At 44.3% G+C, this 18,350-nt stretch overlaps 1 protein-coding gene across 23 annotated transcripts in view; it reads right to left on the bottom strand.

Moving 5' to 3' along the window:
- Positions 1 to 18,350, bottom strand: part of LOC115095529 (uncharacterized transmembrane protein DDB_G0289901-like) — a 162,821-nt gene that overhangs the window by 63,056 nt on the left and 81,415 nt on the right. For 15 of the 23 annotated variants that reach the window (XM_029609350.1, XM_029609357.1, XM_029609360.1 and 12 more), the window contains 2 exons: positions 4,830 to 4,904; positions 4,166 to 4,240 (listed from right to left, as the gene is read on the bottom strand). In XM_029609350.1, coding sequence (XP_029465210.1) covers positions 4,166 to 4,240; positions 4,830 to 4,904 — 150 coding nt within the window. Of the gene's footprint in view, positions 1 to 4,165; positions 4,241 to 4,829; positions 4,905 to 5,470; positions 5,546 to 6,119; positions 6,195 to 18,350 lie in introns of all 23 variants that reach the window. The other 8 variants (XM_029609366.1, XM_029609367.1, XM_029609349.1 and 5 more) reach the window with 5 other exon arrangements.

Here is an 18,350-nt window from a genome sequence, read left to right as displayed (position 1 = left end):
TCAAACCTTTCCAAAAACTGACTGGTCAAAACTGAACTCTGGGACTGGGGAGTGACTTATAAAATGCATGAAAAGGGGAAAGTCTTTAGGCCTTGACAAAAAAAACCCCCTAGAAATTAAATTCTAAGGTCAGTGCTTATGGAACTGAATTCCACAGGGGTGGACAGCACCTTGAGAGAGCTCTTTCTGGTTCTCACTAGTATCCAGTTCTTCAAAGGACAATCCTTGAAATACATTTCCTGACTAGACGTTAATGGTCTTGCTGGAGTATACTGCACTGTTCACTTGGAGATTTATTCTGGTCTTATACCTCTGATGGCTCTAAATGCCAAGGCTAAGGCCTTGAAAATGAATTGCAAGGAGCCAGAGCAAGGAAATCAAGAGAAAGGACAGCCATCTTTCTCCTTTGATGGCCCAATATCAATCTGGCCCCAGAGTTCTGTACCACCTGGGGTCTGGGATAAAGTTCACTTAGGAATTCCCAATTAGGCCGTATTGCTGTCATGCTGTTTCTTCTAATCTTTAGCAAACCTCTCTATGACTAAATTAATTTAATTATAATTCCATCTATAAAAAAGCATGTTATACATAAAGTGGACAGGTTATTGCTAAAAATAAAATATCAACCTAGCAGCTTGAGTATAATTTCTTAAAATCACAGGTCTCAATATTCAGTCCTAGATATTTTGGTAAGTTAGTCAGGTAAAACAAACAGTATTTGGCTAACTTACATGGGATATTCAGCAGCATGGTTATGCTGCTGAATATCCCTGCAGAAATCGTCACTAGCCAGATAAGTCATATCTAGCTAGGTTAGACATGTTCTATGGCAGGTCTAATTTAACCGAATAAGTCCAAATATCGGCACTTAGCTGGCTAAGGTAACTGGATAAGTACTGTATCACCCTGAAATGCCCATTTCCCACCCACCCAATATCCGGCTATCTTCTTATCCAGATAAGTAATTTTCTGGCTAAGTGGTGAACCCTGAACATAGCTGGATAAGTCCCTTCAGCCACTGCCACTTAGCTGGATAAGTCCCTACTTATCCAACTAAGTAGCACTGAATATCATTCTCACAGTGCAGATAATGAGAAATATCTGCATCCAATTAAAAATATTGGGGAGGTGAAGGGTTTCCTAATTGAAAACGCTAAAAAATTATAGCAATTTTACAAGGTGCATAAAAGTATTATTATTTTTGTTATGAAGTAAAACTTGTAATCCTTACTTTGACCTTTCTTATGGCTGTGGTCCTCATGTGACTGCTGACCGCAGTGTCCTCCATCATCACCACCCTTGGAAGATACATTTGTCTCTAGCAATGCATAAAACATCAGAATGGAAAAAGTGATTTTATGATACTTTTAGCAGTGATAAATTTAGATTTTTTTTTAAACCCCTAAGCATTGTTGTATCTGTATAATTTATTTTGTTTTTTATTGGGGGGAAGTATCCATATGGAGAGAAGATCTTAAGGGAAAGAAAGAGAGGGTGAGAAGACCGGATATGGTTAAAGGAGAGGGATGAATGGAGAATGAAGAGAAGTGAGAGAGAGAAGAATGGAGATGGAGGAGGAAAGGGAGGAGGAGATCACCGTGGGGGAAGGAGATGGAGAGAAAACTGGGGCTGGGAAGGATGGAAGATGGGGAATATTGTGGAAGGGGAGAAAATAAGGAGGATCAGGATTCTGGGATAGGGAGAGAAGTGGTAAAAGGAGAGAAGTTCTAGGATTGAGGAAGGGCACATATGTCCCCAAGCTGACATCTTTCATTGTAAGCTCCTAGGAGTAAGAACTGTTCATTATGTAAAGTAGGGATGTGCATGGCCAAAAAATTAATTTATATTTACTTTTTTTCATTTTGTAAATCTTTTATTTTATCATCTTTTAATTTTTTTAAATTCATTTTTGGCAAATAATGCACATAGGGGGTCATTTTCTATCCCTATTGCACGCAAAAAAGGGACTTTTCGCGTGCGATAGCTAGATAGGGGGTGGAGTCGGGGCGGAGTCAGCACCAGAAGAGGAGGAGTCGGGGCGGCGGCGGGGCAGATGCGGCGGTAACTTTGCTGGCGGTGATAAGGTAAGACCCGTTATCGCCGCCAGTAGCGAGCCCAATAGCCCCACCTTTCACGGTGGCGCTATTGGGTGCGAAAGCCGGCAGCGATAACACCACGGTGGTGCGATCGCTGCCGGCTTTCGCAGTCCTGCCTCCTGATTCGCCCTCCCCACCCCCCGTTACCGCAGGATTCAATAAGAGGTGAGCCATAAGAAACTCCAGCCCTTAGTTTGCAAACAGTGTGCACAGTTTGAAACTGTGCAATATTTGTTAAAAACGAATCAAAGGGACACATTTGGGTTTTGGAGGTTGAATTTGTTTTGCTTCACAAGAAAAAATATGAGCTCATTCGTCCTATTTTCCATTTTTGTTTCAAACAAATGCACATCCCTACTGTACAGTGCTGCATTCATGCGGTATGCGGTATGTACTATGCAAATGATTCATAATAATTCTCCAACCTTGTCCCTCGCTCTCCCCAGTGATCCCCCTTTAACTCTCTTGTAACCCCCTAAAATGATCCCCCTTTGTTCTGTCTACTCCACCTCTTCCATCCTCTCTCTGAATGACAGAGGAAGGTGTGAATTAGGGAGCAGAGTGGCTCCCCCTGGTTTTCTGCTCAAGCCTCACCCCTTCTTCCTTGCACAGGAGAGGGAATGACAGGAAGGAAGGGGCTGGATTAGCGAGCAGAAAACCTTTCCTTTGTTCTGCTTTGTTCATCCCTTCACTCCTATGCACTGCATGTTACTTGGGAGGGGACTGCTGAAGTAGGAAGCATTGGGCTGTTTTGTGTGGAGTGAGATTCACCTCAGCTGGGAGTCTGCAAATGTTCAGCTGGCTGACTGCCAACAGATATTTTGCTGCACTAGGCACAACCCAGTCTGCCTATTGGCAAATCCAGGCATGTACTATTCTCTGCTTCAACATGTCCTGAACCGTCATTCGCAACTGTTTCCCTCCACTCCCCACCCCCATCCCCACTTTTTAACTTTCTCCCATATAGTGCAGACTTCACAGCAAAAATATTTTGCCTGAAGGCATTCACTATGATTTTCTCCATAACTTGGTGTGCATGCACCCTGGATCCAGCTAGTAAATGTCACTGTTTGAGTTGTAGTTGGAACTCTTCGTTCTCTGGGGACTGTAAATGCTGCTTCTATAGTATTCCAGCCTTGATTGGCTTAAGGAGCTGAAACCAAGCTTAGGAACTGAAACCCAACCATTGTGACTAGAAGGATATTATTAAAAATAAAATCTGAGCATTGAAGCTTGAAGAAAATTTAACAAAATCACAATGTCAATTACTGAATCAATTTTCATTCCATGAAAATGTTTTCAGCTTTTATGAACATAAACATCTCCAAATATCATTAAGCAATTTTAAAAATTTTTCTAAACTAAAATCAGCACAATGAATTTAAACTTACGGCCTTGGCTTTGTCCTTTCTGGCATGAATCACTGCCAACCTGCGATCCACCTGTGGTCTGACTCCACTGTCCTCCACAATCACCGCCTTTGCCAGATGTGGTTGTTTCTGAGGATGCAGAGTAGAACAGAATGGGAAATGTGATTCTGTGAACCTTTTCTATTGTCTTCTTGGACATGCCATTAAACTTGATTTCCCCATTTTAAACCTATTCCTGTTTAACCAAGCTATCATAGCTACAATTCTTGTACAGAAGCCACAGACCATAATTCTCTCTACATCCTGGTATGCAATATCCTGAATCTGTTTGAGCGATGGTTCAAATTCCCTTCCTTCAAGAAACTGTAATCACTGCCCCGGCAGCATTCAGCATTCCTAATTCAAGCTATCGTGGGGAGCTGAAGCTGAGCTTGGAAACAGAACCCAGGTCTGCCACATAGCAGTGTGAGCCACCCTCCCTCTGAATCATTGAGCAAACCCAAGTCAGGAAATATATTGTTAAATATAAAGTATGGCTCCTTCATCTCCACTGACATTTTAATAAAATGGCAGTGTCAACAGAATTAACTTTCTTTGTATTCAAAATTTTCAGTTATCAAGATAGCAAAAATCTCCAAAGATGACTAGGCAATTTTAAATAGTTTCTAAAGAGCATTATTTTAAAGAACTGAAACTTACGGCCCTGGCTTTGACTCCCTGTGGTCTGACTCAACTGTCCTCCACAATCACCACCCTTGCCAGATGTGGTTGTTTCTGTTGATGCAGAATAGAACAGAATGGGAAATGTGACTCTGTGAAGCTTTGCTATTATCTTCTGAATATGTCATGAAATTTGATTCACAGGTACATGGAGTTGTTTCCCCATATTTAACCTGTCCCTGTTTAGCTAAGCCATCAGAGATACAAATCTTGGCCAGTAGGGACAGAACATAATTCTCTGTGCACCTTGGTATGCAGACATCTTGAATCTGTTTGAGTGATGGTTGGAATTCCCTTCCTCCAAGGAATGGCAATCACTATCCATGTAGCATTCAGAATTCCTAGTTCAGGGTGTGGGGAGCTGAAGCTGAGCTTGGTTACAGAACCCAGGTCTCCCACATAGCAGTGTGACCCACCCTCCCTCTGGATCATTGAGTTAACCCAGGTTAGGAAATATATTGTTAAATATAATGTATGACTCCTTCATCTTGACTGAAATTTAATAAGAAGGCAATCTCAACAGAATTAACTTTCTTTGTATTCAAAATTTTCAGTTATCAAGATTGAAAAAATCTCCAGACATCACTTAGCAGCAGTTTTAAATAGTTTCTAAAGAGCATTATTATAAAGAACTAAAACTTACGACTATGGCTTTGACTCCCAGTGGTTTGACTCCACTGCCCTCCACAATCACCGCCCTTGCCAGATGTGGTTGTTTCTGGTGATGCAGAATAGAACAGAATGGGTAATGTGACTCTGTGAAGCTTTGCTATTATCTTCTAAACATGTCATGAAATTTGATTCACAGGTACCTGGAGTTTTCCCCCCATATTTAACCTGTCCCTGTTTATCTAAGCCATCAGAGCTACAAATCTTAGCCAGAAGCCACAGACCATAATTCTCTGTGCACCTTGGTATGCAGCTTCCTGAATCTGAATGATGGTTGGAATTCCCTTCCTCCAAGTGACTGTAATCACTATCCCTGCTGCATTCAGCATTCCTACTTCAGGCTGTAGGGAGTTGAAGCTGAGCTTGGGAACAGAACCCACTTCTCCCACATAGCAGTGTGAATAACCCTGCTACTGGATTTATTGAGCAAACCCAGGGCAGGAAATACATTGTTAAGCATAAAGTATGACTCCATCTTGACTGAAATTTTAAAATGTAACAGTGCATCAACTTTCATTGTATTCAAAATTTTCAGTTATCAAGATATCAATTATCAACAAAGATCACACAGCAGTTTTCTAAACAAGAACATTATTTTAAAGAACTAAAACTTACGACTCTGGCCTTGACCTCCTGTGCTCTGACTCCACTGTCCTCCACAGTCACTGCCCTTGCCAGTTGGGGATCTCTCTGATAACATAGAGTAGAACAGAGTAGGAAGTTTGATTATGTGAAGCTTTGGTATTGTCTGCTTGGACATAAGCAGACACAATTCACAATTACCTGGAGTTTATCCCCCATTTTTAACCTTGAGCAGAAACCACAAACCACTTGAACTTGATATAAAAGCTCCCTGAATCTGGACAATAGGCGTGTCACTGTTTCAATGATGTATGGGACTTCCCTTTATCCCAAGAAACGTAAATGTTGCCTCTGCAGCATTCAGCATTTCTAGTTCAGGTTGTCTTGGGGAACTGGAGCTAGGCTTAGAATAGAACCCAGGTCTCCCAAATAGCAGTGTGTGCTACTCAGCCACTGGGTTTATTGAGCAAGCCCAGGACAGGAAATATATTGTTAAAAATAAAGTATGACTCCTTCATCTTGCCTGGAAATTTAAAAAGTGGCAGTGTAAATAACAGCATCAACTTTCATTCTATTCAAAATTTTCAGTTTTCAAAATTGCTAACATCTCCAAAGATTATTCAGCGGGTTATTTTTAAATAGCTTCTAAAGAAGAACATAATTTGAAAGAACTGAAACTTACGACCCTGGCTTTGACTCCCTGTGGTCTGACTCCACTGTCCTCCACAGTCACTGCCCTTGCCAGTTGGGGATCTCTCTGATAACATAGAATAGAACAGAGTAGGAAGTTTGATTATGTGAAGCTTTGGTATTGTCTGCTTGGACATGACGTTATTCTTCATTCTTAATTGCCTAGAAACTTTCCCCACTAAAAAACCACAGACCACAGTTCCCTCTAGAATCTGGTATTCAAGCAGCCTGAATTTGTTTCAGTGATGTCTAGGACTCTCTTCCTCCTGGGTATTATAAATGCTGCCTCTGCTGCAATCTCAGTCAGACTGTTCTGAGTTGTTGAGGTCAGGCGTGGAACCTGAACCCAAATCTTGCACATAGCAGTGTGAAACCTTGACCCTGGATCACTGAGTGAACTCCAGGGAAAGAAGACTATCTTTAAAAAATATGACTCTTTCATCTTGAGGAAAATTTTAAAAAATCACAAAACAAATAACAGAATCAACACTCTTCGCATTCTAATGAAATAGAACTTACGCTCATGATGGCCTTTTGAGTGGTCATCATCTTGATCCTGTTGGCATTTTGATTTCTGTCCTCCTCCACCTTTGGCAGACATGGTTGTCTCTGTCTCTGTAGAGTATTACAGAAAAGGAAGAGTGATTCTGTGTGGCTTTAATCTTATCTGTATGAACTCGCCTTTTTATGCACAAGAACTGCTCCTCCCTGTGTCAAATGGGCTTCACGCATGCCTTGATGGAGTCTTTGAAGAGCAAATAGGAATTTGGCATCACCCACATAATTAGGGGTCATTCTCTAATTATTTTTTATCCCAAAGGTAAGGTGGATATCACACAGTGTAATTTCTCAATTAGATTATTTAAAATGATGTGGTGGCATGTTTAGCATGCAAATTATACCTTGTCACTTTTTAGGATGAATCACTGTCCAAATTTAGGTCTAAGCAAACTTTTTTTTTTTCAAAATTAAAAAGGCAGGAAAAATTAAATATTGGAAGTTAAGATAGAAAAAAAGGGTTCAAGGATGGGGTTCCAAATGTCATCTTTACTTTTTTGTTCTATTGAACCATCTTGAAAGTTTGGTTTGTACAAAGTCCTGTAGTGTACCCAGGTGTTGTTATAATGTTAAATTTAACTATGAATGTATAAACATAGAAGATACGCAATCAAATTATCAGACAAGAATTAATGTATAATCTGTATTATGAACAATGGGAAGATAAAAAGATGCATAAATAAATATTGCTGCATTTTAATTTAGTACTGTCAGAGTATCCCTGATATTTTCCCTAAGCATTGGAACATAGAGCTGCAGATCTAAGGACTTGGTTTGTTTTACTGTGTATCATTGAGCAGTTCACTTAACATCTTTTTGTTCAATCTTATATTGTTAGCTGTGTTCAGCAGGGACATTTTAATTATGTGCAAAAATGTGTGCAGTGCTGCAACTGGATTGTTTTGAAAACATTCCTCGATATGATCATCTTCAATCCCTTTAATAAGGTCTATGGTTCATATTATTCCAAAAAGCTTATAAGGCATATCACAGAAATTGCAAGAAAATGCCCCAAAATATTCCCTCTTTATAAATTGTGTAACACAGAAGCTATCCCTTTGCAACATTCATTACCTCATTCAACCTTTGGGTTTCTGCATTTCATAAGTATATTTTGCAATAGAATTATATGTAATAATAGTCTGTGTATCAGAACTTATCCTGATGCTGCTTTGCCCATTTTCTATGATCCAGTTTGTCAGGATTTAGTACAAGGTCTTTTTCATGGTTGGAAATTACAGCTCTGCTATTAAGATATTTATTGTTTGAGAGTGAAATCTGGTGGCAACATGCCTTAACGGGGCTAGTAATTTTCCAGCTTAGCAGCAGGTGGAGTTTCCTAGCAAAGGATTTTGAGCTAGTTTAAGACATTCCCAGTGACTCAATTCACCCTGAACCAAATCATCAAGCTAAATGAACTAAATGAAGGAAAGGAACCAGAATAATTTCACATGTACATCCCTATTGAGAAGTGCCCTTATTGAATGTTGCTAAAAGTGTACCCGAGCTTCCATAGCTTCCATATTTTCAACTGGATTAAGAGGAGGAACTTCTGGAGGTGTGTTTAAATCGTTCAGGGAAAATAGCATGCATACATGTCATGTTTCAAAAGTACATATACTTTTTACCCTTCTCAGTTTGCTGCACATGACAGCAGTGCAAAATGTAATTGCATTTTTAAATGTGTACTTTATACTATGTTCAAAAAGAATCTAGGCAGTAAATGTTCTTTGAAAATTAATGTATGGTATGCATGTTCATTTGATAATGTACTTTACAACAACACAGGCAATGACATTTTAGTTTATAAACAACAAATAAATTACTTAGAGAGGCATGGATATTTTGAATCATATATACAGTCTCAATATATCCAAGCACATTTTGAAACTTTCCAGGAAGAGGTGAAATCAAGAGCAATTTTATTGTTGTCATTGGCTTTTGACTTTGATAAAGATGTAGTTGTGTGTTCTTTCTTAAAATATAGAAATGTTTTGTTTTTGAATCTGAAGATAAATGTGTTCCATGGTCTATCCCAATCTTCTCAGTCCCACAGAAGAAACTTTTTAGAGTTGCATTCCTTTTCTTCACACATGGGGACTGGATGACTTAGAAATAATCACAGCATTACTGGGCCTTTCACCTCTAGGCTACTGGTTCTAATCCCAGTTCAGGAAGACTATATAAAATGAGCCAGTGTTCCCAGTCCAATTTCATAGCATAAGAACATAAGAAATTGCCATGCTGGGTCAGAACAAAGGTCCATCAAGCCCAGCATCCTGTTTCCAACAGAGGCCAAACCAGGCCACAAGAACCTGGCAAGTACCCAAACACAAATAAGATCCCGTGCTACTGATTCAATTAATAGTAGTGGTTATTCCCTAAGTAAACTTGATTAATAACAGTTAATGGACTTATCCAAACCTTTTTTGAAACCAGCTACACTAACTTCACTAACCACATCCTCTGGCAACAAATTCCAGAGCTTAATTGTGCATTGAGTGAAAAACAATGTTCTCCGATTAGTCTTAAATGTGCTACTTTCTAACTTCATGGATTGCCCCCTAGTCCTTCTATTATCTGAAAGTGTAAATAACCGAGTCACATCTACTCATTCAAGACCTCTCATGATCTTAAAGACCTCTGTCATATCCCCCCTCAGCCATCTCTTCTCCAAGCTAAACAGCCCTAACTTCTTCAGCCTTTCCTCATAGGGGAGCTGTTCCATCCCCTTTATCATTTTGGTTGCTCTTCTCTGTACCTTCTCCATCACAACTATATCTTTTTTGAAATGCAGCGACCAGAATTGTACACAGTATTGTTGCACCGTTCAGAGCTCCTTTCTCTCTAGTTTTCTTGTCAAGTTATATAGAGAAATTGAGATCATAACTTGGCTTATGAGTGAGGTTCATTCATGTTATGGTATGTACAAAAAAATTAATTTGAGACACTTCCCCCATGACAGTAACTCTCAAACCTTGGTTCTCCATAGATAACAAAATCCATGATGGCCACACTCATTTGTAATATTATTAATAGTAGTAATACATGTCCCAAGTTCACTTTCCCAGGGCAGTGAATAGTAGAATAAGATACATAGACAATTATTCATATAATAATAATATTTTATATGAGATATATAAGCTTGTTACAAGTTTATATTACAAAGAACTTATCGTTGTTAGAAAGAGAGAAAGAAAGAAAGGGGGAAGGTGTGATGAGTCTGTTTTTCTTTATGTGAAAGTCCCTTTTAAATCTGAGATGATTCTGTGATGTAATCATGAGAAAAAGGGATGACATACGTTATGAGATCTATTTCCTAAATTATTAGCCTCAAAAACCCAAAAGCTTGTGAATCAAGTTAGTGTCTGCCTTCTTGTTGGTGAAGATTTTTGATAGTTTCTAGACCTGTGATTAGGTCTTTTTGTTTCCAGTATAAATCTTTTAGCATATAGGAGGTTCCTATAGAAATTTTTCAATGTCTTATCAAAAAGCCATTACCTCCCACTAACACAGGAGACAGTGAGCCTGAGATGTAAGGATAGTACAGCATTATCCAGAAAATGAATGCCTAGTTATGCTAAGCAAGCCTATAATACTGATATCTTTGCCTTCAGCCAGCCAAGAGTTGGACAATATGGCAGCCCAGAAGGCCCAGAAAACCCAAAGTCATAGAAGAACCAGCCTAAAAATAAAGGACAGAGAAAAATTTTAACAAAAAGATATATTTATTTTTTTATTAAAAAACAACTTATAGTCCACTTTTTCAAGTAAACTTATTAAATGTTAATTATAGTTACACATACACAATTATAAAACATACAAACAAAACATATAAAATATAGTATAAAAATACGTGGAATCATTAAAATTAGGCTTACAATCAACCCATTACCTACTGTTAACTATATTCCTGCCGAAAGAGATAAGATTTTAATTTCTTCCTAAATTTTAAATAAATCTTTCAATAGCCAATGAATTCCATAGCATTCCAGCATCCACCAACATAAAAACAGAAAGTCATGAAGCAAAAGGTTCAAAAAAAACAATTCAGAGTGCAGCAGGAGAAACAAATACATGCAAGATGGGACCAGCAACAGGCAATGCAGAGTGGAGCAAGAATGCAGGAAGGCGCACAGGGAAAAAAACAGATTCAGTGAAGTTACTATGGGCTTCACATTTTGAAGCCCCTAGCAAGAGAACTAGGATGCTATATTCCAGACAGAAGGGTGACACTACCAAAAACTAAATTCTAGATTATGTTGATAGAAGTATTTGGGGGGTACGGCAGGGAGGAATGCCATTAAGGCTGGGGGGGGGGGGGGGGGATTACCCGTTCATTGATACTTGGGGTTGTGGGAGAAAGTCTTAATAATCCATCAATAGAAAATGCTAAAGTAATTGATAATGTAGGAGTGCAGGTGAGATTAGGTGATAAACAAGCTGAAAAAAGGGATAATAATGAATTTTTTTTTCTCTAAAAGATACTGACTGTAGTAGCTGGGAGTGGTGGATAACAAAGAATCAGGTATACCAAAGAAAATTAGATAACCAGTCATGATGAGTTTATGGTATGATTATCATTGAGGAAGGGAAAGGTTAAGATGGTGAACAGACAAGGTCATTACTCAGATTGTTGCAGAGCATTCCCTCAGGAGCTCGGAGGCATGGTCCCATCTAAGGAAGATGTGAGCCCTTGGGCCGTGGCACGGTTCAGGGAGGAACCCCAAGACACACTGCGGGAGATGAGCTGGTATGAGCAGGAACAGGGCTGGAGCGAAGACAAGGCAAGGATTCTGGAACAGGAACTAGGCAGGCTCAGACCTCCACTGGACCTACATGCACCAATGAGATCCAGCAACACAATGCTGATCTCGAGAGTAGCCCTCCGGCCACTCAATAGCCCTTCCGGACCTGTCACTGGGAAACGACGAGTGTGTGACGCCAGACAGAGGCTGAAGGCAGGAACATGAAGACTTAGACGAAGACTCAGGATACTCAGAGGATTCAGACAAAGACTTGGATACTCAGGAGACTCAGACAAACAAGGACTCAGGATATTCAGAAGACTCAGACAAGGATTCAAGTTGCTCGGAAGTTTCAGACAAGGATTCAAGTTGCTCAGAAGTTTCAGGGAAAGATTCAGGAGTCAGGCGAAAGTACTGGGTGAGAACTGCATCGCAGCGTGCCCTACACAGCCAGCTGCCCATGGTTGGTCGCGGACCACACTGAACACAAAGCAGACTCCAGGCGAAGATATGGAACTTGAGACTGGAACATGGCGAAGGTTCAGTAGAGGCCTGCACCGGGGCATGCCCTACACAGCCGCCTGTGACTGGTCGTGGACCATGCTGGAGTGGAGCAGGTTCTGGCAGAGTCTTAGGCATGGACTGAAGCAGGCACAAGGGAACTCCATAGACCGGGAACAAGATACTCAGGAACAATGCATTAAAAACAGAAGTCTCCCGGAGGCTTGCACTGCAGGCAAGAAGAAGGCCTTGTACCATGAGGCGCCCTACACAGCCATCTCATGGGCTGGTCACAGACCACGACATGGCATGCCAAGAGAGGTGGTCAGACGAGGGACCTGGGAACTGGACAAAGAGCTGAAGATGAGACGGACGGAGTCAAGTCAGGAACATCAGACATCAGGGACATGGAACATGGCACCTCAGGACTTGGGACATCAGGACATCTGGACACAGAACATCTGGAATATCAGGAACAGAAGACAGGTGACGAGGGAGCTCTGATGAGGGACGAGACCAGGGACATCAAGGAGACGAAGAAAAGGAACACAAAGAACAAGAAACGAAGATCCATCAAGGCACAGGAGACCACGGAAGACCTGGATCAGAAGGAAGATCACAGACACTGTGCAAACCCAATCCAAAGGCACTGAAGAACTGAAGCAGGGCCCTTTTATAGGGCTGAAGCAGGAACATGCTGATGGCATCACTGCTGAGGGCCGCGGGGCTTTTCCCGCTGCTGGCCCTTTAAAAGCTGAAGAGAGGCACGTGCCTGCGCCTAAGGAGAACCCAGGATGAAAGCAGGCACGTCAGCAGCATCCCTGCCGCATGGGAGGCCTGGAGGACAACGGCAGCGGCAGCCCTGCTGTGAAGAATGAAGCAAGGCAGGCTGCAGGAGCGGCTTCATGACATGAAGAAGAGACTCCCGCCGGCGGTGCTAGGACCACGAGGAAGGCCGGAGCGTCGCGGCTTGGCCTGCCACGGGACAGCGTTGGCAGCGGGCTGGCTGGCTGCGTTCAAGGCAGCAAGAAGGTAGGGAGACTGCCCACGCTAGTCGCGGGCAGGCTCACAACACAGATATAGACAGACCCAGCATGGGTTTAGCAGTTACGCAAAATGTCAGTACAGGTTTTGAGGTTAAAAAATAAATGGGACCTCTCCAGGACAAAGTTAGCAAGGTAATAAAATCAGCAGAATATCTTTGTTCTGCTGGGTCTCTAGTGGTACATGTTTCAATGGTGAGAAAAGAAAAAAATATCTGTAATAAATACATCAACGTGTGAATTCTTGGGAAAGTACTGGGAAATAGAGGTAAAATATGATATTTGTAAAGAGGTTGCAAAAGACAAAGCCATAATAAAAGGCCGGTGGCGCAGGCTTGTCTGGGGCTGCCGGTATAACATGGGAAAAGCGCATGTAGGAAGCCAGGCCAGGTAGCAGGAGGGAAGGAGGGAAGGGGGGAGGGATAGGGGATGAGTGGGGAGTTAGCAGCGAGCAGGCAGAGGGGGGGGGGGGGGGGGGGGGCTAGGTTAACGGTGGCGGGGGAGCTGGGTTTGAATCCCAGGCATGTGATTGGCAGGATTCTGGTGGCTGGTGACGCAGCACTGTGTGCAGGCCAGAATTACCTGGGAGCCGAAGAAGCAGATTGCTTGGCTGGTCACCTTGGTGGTGTTGGTGTTTGATTTGCGAGGGGTGGAAAATATTAGGCACATCTGTGCCTTGTTAATGGTGAGGTTCGAGAGCATGCGGAGCAGTCAGGAGCAGGGTGGGGGGATGGACAAGGGCCGTGCTAAGGCCATCGAGGGGGGACGGCGTATATCAATGGTGGCGAGATTCCCTCTGGGCCTGAGAGAAGCCGCGGCGCATGGGAGCACGAGCCCTCCTTGCATACCTGCCCCAGCCCATAGCTCGGGCAAAAGCGGCCCCAAGATTGGACCCGAGGTTGCGAGGGCAATATCCCCATCGGAGTAGCTGGGGCCAGCTGGGCTCCCACTTGATCTATCCCTCAACGCATCGGGGCAGGATTTCCTGCCATCCCCCAGGCCTGTCTAAGGGTTTACATCCGGCACTGTCAGTGCTGAGTGGCCTGCCTTCGAGCAATGTAGGTGGCGGGAGAGGGGAGGCAGGCCCCAAGCAAGGTCGAGCTGCCTTCAAAGCCATGGTCCTGGCACGTGGTGGTGCCGGCAGGACTGCAGCGTCACGAACGAGTAGAGGTCAAGTAGGTCCGAGGGAGGACAGCTTCAGGAGTGACAGGAGGAGAGCCAGTCAGGTAGGAGGCAGAGAAGAACCAGTACTGGACGCCAGAAAAGGTCGTGGTCAGAGAAGAAGCATTCGGGGAATTGGTAGGAGAGGAGTCGGCAACAGCAAGAGGCCTATGGGCTCGGAACAGCATGTTGGCAGTGAGTTGGTCAGCCTGCTGATAAGTTGTCGATTAGCGGGGAAGAGAGATGGGTCAGCATGCCGAGCAGGGGACAGGGGTTGTTCAGCCCAGGGGGCACCATGGGGTTCAGGGGTTGGCCTTCCTGGTACTGGGAGGAAAGGGGTGGAGTTGAGGAGGTCAGGGCAGCACAGGGCGAGGGGAGGGGGGGAGACCAGGGAGTGGGTATTCCTAAGGACAGAGGGCACAGTTTCCACAGTGCCGATGTGCAGACTAGTGATCTGCGGGGGGTAGAGCGGCGGATGGGCTCTGCGGCTTTTGCCTTTGTATCCTCAGGGACATCTGGAATAGAGTTCCCAGCTACATCCAGGCAGGAGGCCTGGCACAATTCGCCACAAGTGATGACCCCGAGTGGAGGTGAGATGCGGGCACTTCCCAGGAGCAGAGTGGAGAGCAAGGTGTTGGATATGGGGGCAAATGGAGCACGAAGATGAAGAGGGGTAGCTCTGCGACTTTGGGTTCTGATTCTAGTTCTTCTTTGACTACCTCTTCCACTACTAGCAGGTCCAGTGGGAGGGTGAGGGATAGCGGGGTAGGGCCCAGCCAGTACATGGGGCATCCGGCGCTGGCATCATTGACAGGATTGTGGGAAGGGGTTCCTAGGCAGTTGCGCCTCAGGATTAGGAAAAGGAAATACGTGAATATCTTCAAATTGTTGGAAGGCAGAAGAGGTGGTAAGAAGGAGCAGAAGAGAGGGAAGAAGAAGAAGGGAGGGAGTAAGAATGGGCCCAACGTGTCCAAGAATATTTTGAACTGGGTCAGGGGGTTTTTACGGTTGGCTAATGTGGTAGGGCATTACCAGCCCTTGCAATATGGTGCAATGTTAGCGTATGGAGATAGTATTTTAGGGGCCTTTAAGGATTATGAGGGTTGGGCTTGGCTCAATTACAATGAGAAGTTTCGGGATAAAATGGCGGGAAACCACTACATGTCTTGGGGTATGCAGAATATTAATTTGTGGTTGTCCCAAATGACTAATAAGGGTGTGGGGCCCTCCAAGAGGGTGGGGAGTGGGGCGATAAGAGGGTTTAGTGGTGGCAGCTCGGGTGGCATGGTAGGTATGGGCAGTTCCTTTCGGGGATCAGGGATCAATGATAAAGTGTTGCCATGGCTAAAGGGGCAGCTGGGGGTGCGGATATGTGTTGGAGATTCAACAAAGCCACATGTTTATTCCCGGATTGCAAGTTCCGACATGCTTGTTCGGGGTGCATTGGGGGCCCATCCTGCATCCAAGTGTGCCCAGCAACTTGGGAGTGCCCTCCTTAAAGGGGGCAAGTAGTGAGGTGGTATTAGGAAAAGCAAATTCGCCGGTGGTGTTTGGCCAGTTGGAGAGGTGGCTGCAGCACTATCCGGATAGCAGGAAGGTGTGGTTTCTTTATTTTGGCTTTAGGGACAGCTTCAAGATTCCTTACACGGGGCCAGGGGGTGGGGAATGGGTGCAGAATGCAAGGTCCTCTACTCGCATGGCGGATGTGGACAGAGAGAAATTGATAGTGGAGATGCACTTGGGCAGGATTGCAAGGCCTTTTCATGATCCGCCGTTTGCTAGGATGCACTTGTCCAGTTATTCCCAAGAAGGTACTTGGAAAATTTGGCTCATCTTAAATTTGTCCTACCCAAAAGGGTTGTCCGTTAACGATTTTATCCCCAAGGCTTGCTGTTCTGTGAAGTACGCCTCCTTTGATGATGCATTGTCTATGTTGCGGAGCACCGGGTGTGGAGCATTGATGGCAAAGGCGGATATTGAATCGGCTTTTCAGTTGTTGCCAATGCACCCCAGCAGCGTACCTCTATTAGGTTTTAAGTTTGAAGGTCATTATTTTGTGGATCGCTGTTTGCCAATGGGTTGTGCGGTTTCCTGCGCATTTTTTGAAGCGTTTAGTTCCTTTTTACAGTGGGTGGCGGAGAAGCACACGAGTAGTCGGGGGATGTTGTATTATCTTGATCATTTTCTGTTTGTCAGGCCAAGGGAGTCCACTGAATGTCATCGGGTCTTGGAAGGGTTTCTAGAGGTGGTGGGTCAGTTGGGTGTGCTGATTGCGATGGACAAAACAGAGGGACCAACTACCCAGTTGACCTTTTTGGGTATAGAGTTGGATTCGGTAGCAATGGTCTCAAGGTTATCGTTGGAGAAAGTGCAGCAGTTGAATGCATTGGTGCAAGGGGTCCGGAAGGTGAACAAGGTGACGTTGCGCGGAATGCAGTCATTGATTGGATTTTTGAACTTTGCCTGTCGAGTTATACCCATGGGGAGGGCTTTCATTCGGAGGTTGTCGGCGGCTACCGTAGGGATCAAGGCAGGTTATCATTACATTTGCGTCACTAGCAATATTAAAGAAGAATTAGGAGTTTGGGAAAATGTTTTGGACTCCAGACCAGGAAATTTTGAATCAGGATATTGAGCTCTTCACGAATGTGGCAGCATCAACAGGTTTTGGAATCTATTTCCAAGGGCAATGATGTGCACAGCCTTGGCCGGAGGACTGGGTCCTTTCGGGAGTGACTAGGAACATTACTTTTCTGGAATTATTCCCCATAGTAGTGGGGTTGGTAATCTGGGGGGAGTGCTTGACTAACAGCCAGGTAGTGTTTTGCTGCGATAATATGGGGGTAGTGCAGGTGATCAATTGGCTGTCAGCGCATTGCCTACAAGTGTCAGCGTTGTTAGGGGAGTTGATCAGGCTCTCTTTAGCTGTGAACATTAATGTGCGAGCTAGGCAGGTCCCAGGAGTGCAGAATATAATAGCTGATGCGCTTTCTCATTTTCAATGGAAGGTCTTCTGGCAGTGTGCCCCACAGGCGAAGAGAGAGGCAGAACCCTTCCCGGATTATTTGTGGAACCTGGAGAGGATGAAGAATGAACGTTGATTCAGAATTTGGTCACTCCAGCCACGTGGAAGGCATACATAAAGGGAAGTAATGCGGTGGCTCATTTTCTGCAGTTGTCTGAATGGGTTGAGGGCCTGGTACAGGATAGTATGATTGAGTTTATATTGTGGGCAAAACAAGCTGGATTTTCGTTTTTCCAAAAGTTGAAGGAGTGGGGGAACCCTATGTGTAGCTTCTGGGTGAAGCGAGTGCTTAGTGGGTGGCAAAGAGGCCAGAGAGGATGTAGCGATGCAAGAAGGCCGATCCATTACAGGGACTTGATTTACTTGACGGAGCAGTTGAATTTGGTGTGTTGGTCTCGGTATGACGTATTGCTATTCAGAACGGCTTTTTCGTTGGCTTTCTTCAGAGCTATGTGGATCAGTGAGTTGGTGGCTCAGTCTAACAGCAAGGGAGGTGTTGGGCTATTGGTTCAACATGTGCAAGTGCACAGGAATGGGATAACACTGTTTATTCTAGGGATGTGCAGAGGGACGCCATACATTGCATTCATGATTCGGATTCGTCGGGGAGCAGATACGTTGCATTCGGCCGTATGGCGCCCCAATGCGTTAATACGGCCATTTCTATTTGTGTCCCAGCTAAAATTAAAATTAACTACAAACCCCACCCTCCTGACCCCCCCAAGATTTACCTAAACTTCCTGATGGTCCAATGGGGTCCCGGAAGCCATCCCCTGCACTCTCACACCCTTGGTGCCGGTTTCATCATGGCGCCGATAGCCTTTGTCACAGGGGCTACCGGTGCCATTGGTCAGCCCCTGTCACATGGCTATCGGCGCCATCTTGTGCTCCTACCATGTGACAGGGGCTGACCAATGGCACCAGTAGCCCCTGTGACATAATATGGGCAAAGGCTATCGGCGCCATTTTGAGTACTGGCATCGGACGGCCAGAGTGCAGGAGGTCGCTCCGGGACCCCCGATGGACCCCCTGGGACTTTTGTCCAGCTTGGGGGGGCCTCCTGACCCCCACAATACTTGCCAAAAGTCCAGCAGGGGTCCAGGAGTGAACTCCTGCACGCCGGCCGTCCAATGCCAAAATGGCACCGATCGCCTTTGCGGGATGGCTCCCGGACCCCCCGCTGGACC

Source organism: Rhinatrema bivittatum, chromosome 7 (genome assembly GCF_901001135.1).
Source record: "Rhinatrema bivittatum chromosome 7, aRhiBiv1.1, whole genome shotgun sequence".
In the NCBI taxonomy this organism is placed as follows: domain Eukaryota; kingdom Metazoa; phylum Chordata; class Amphibia; order Gymnophiona; family Rhinatrematidae; genus Rhinatrema; species Rhinatrema bivittatum.
Note: the sequence above shows the minus strand (reverse complement) of the source record. Positions and strands in the feature narration are given on the sequence as shown.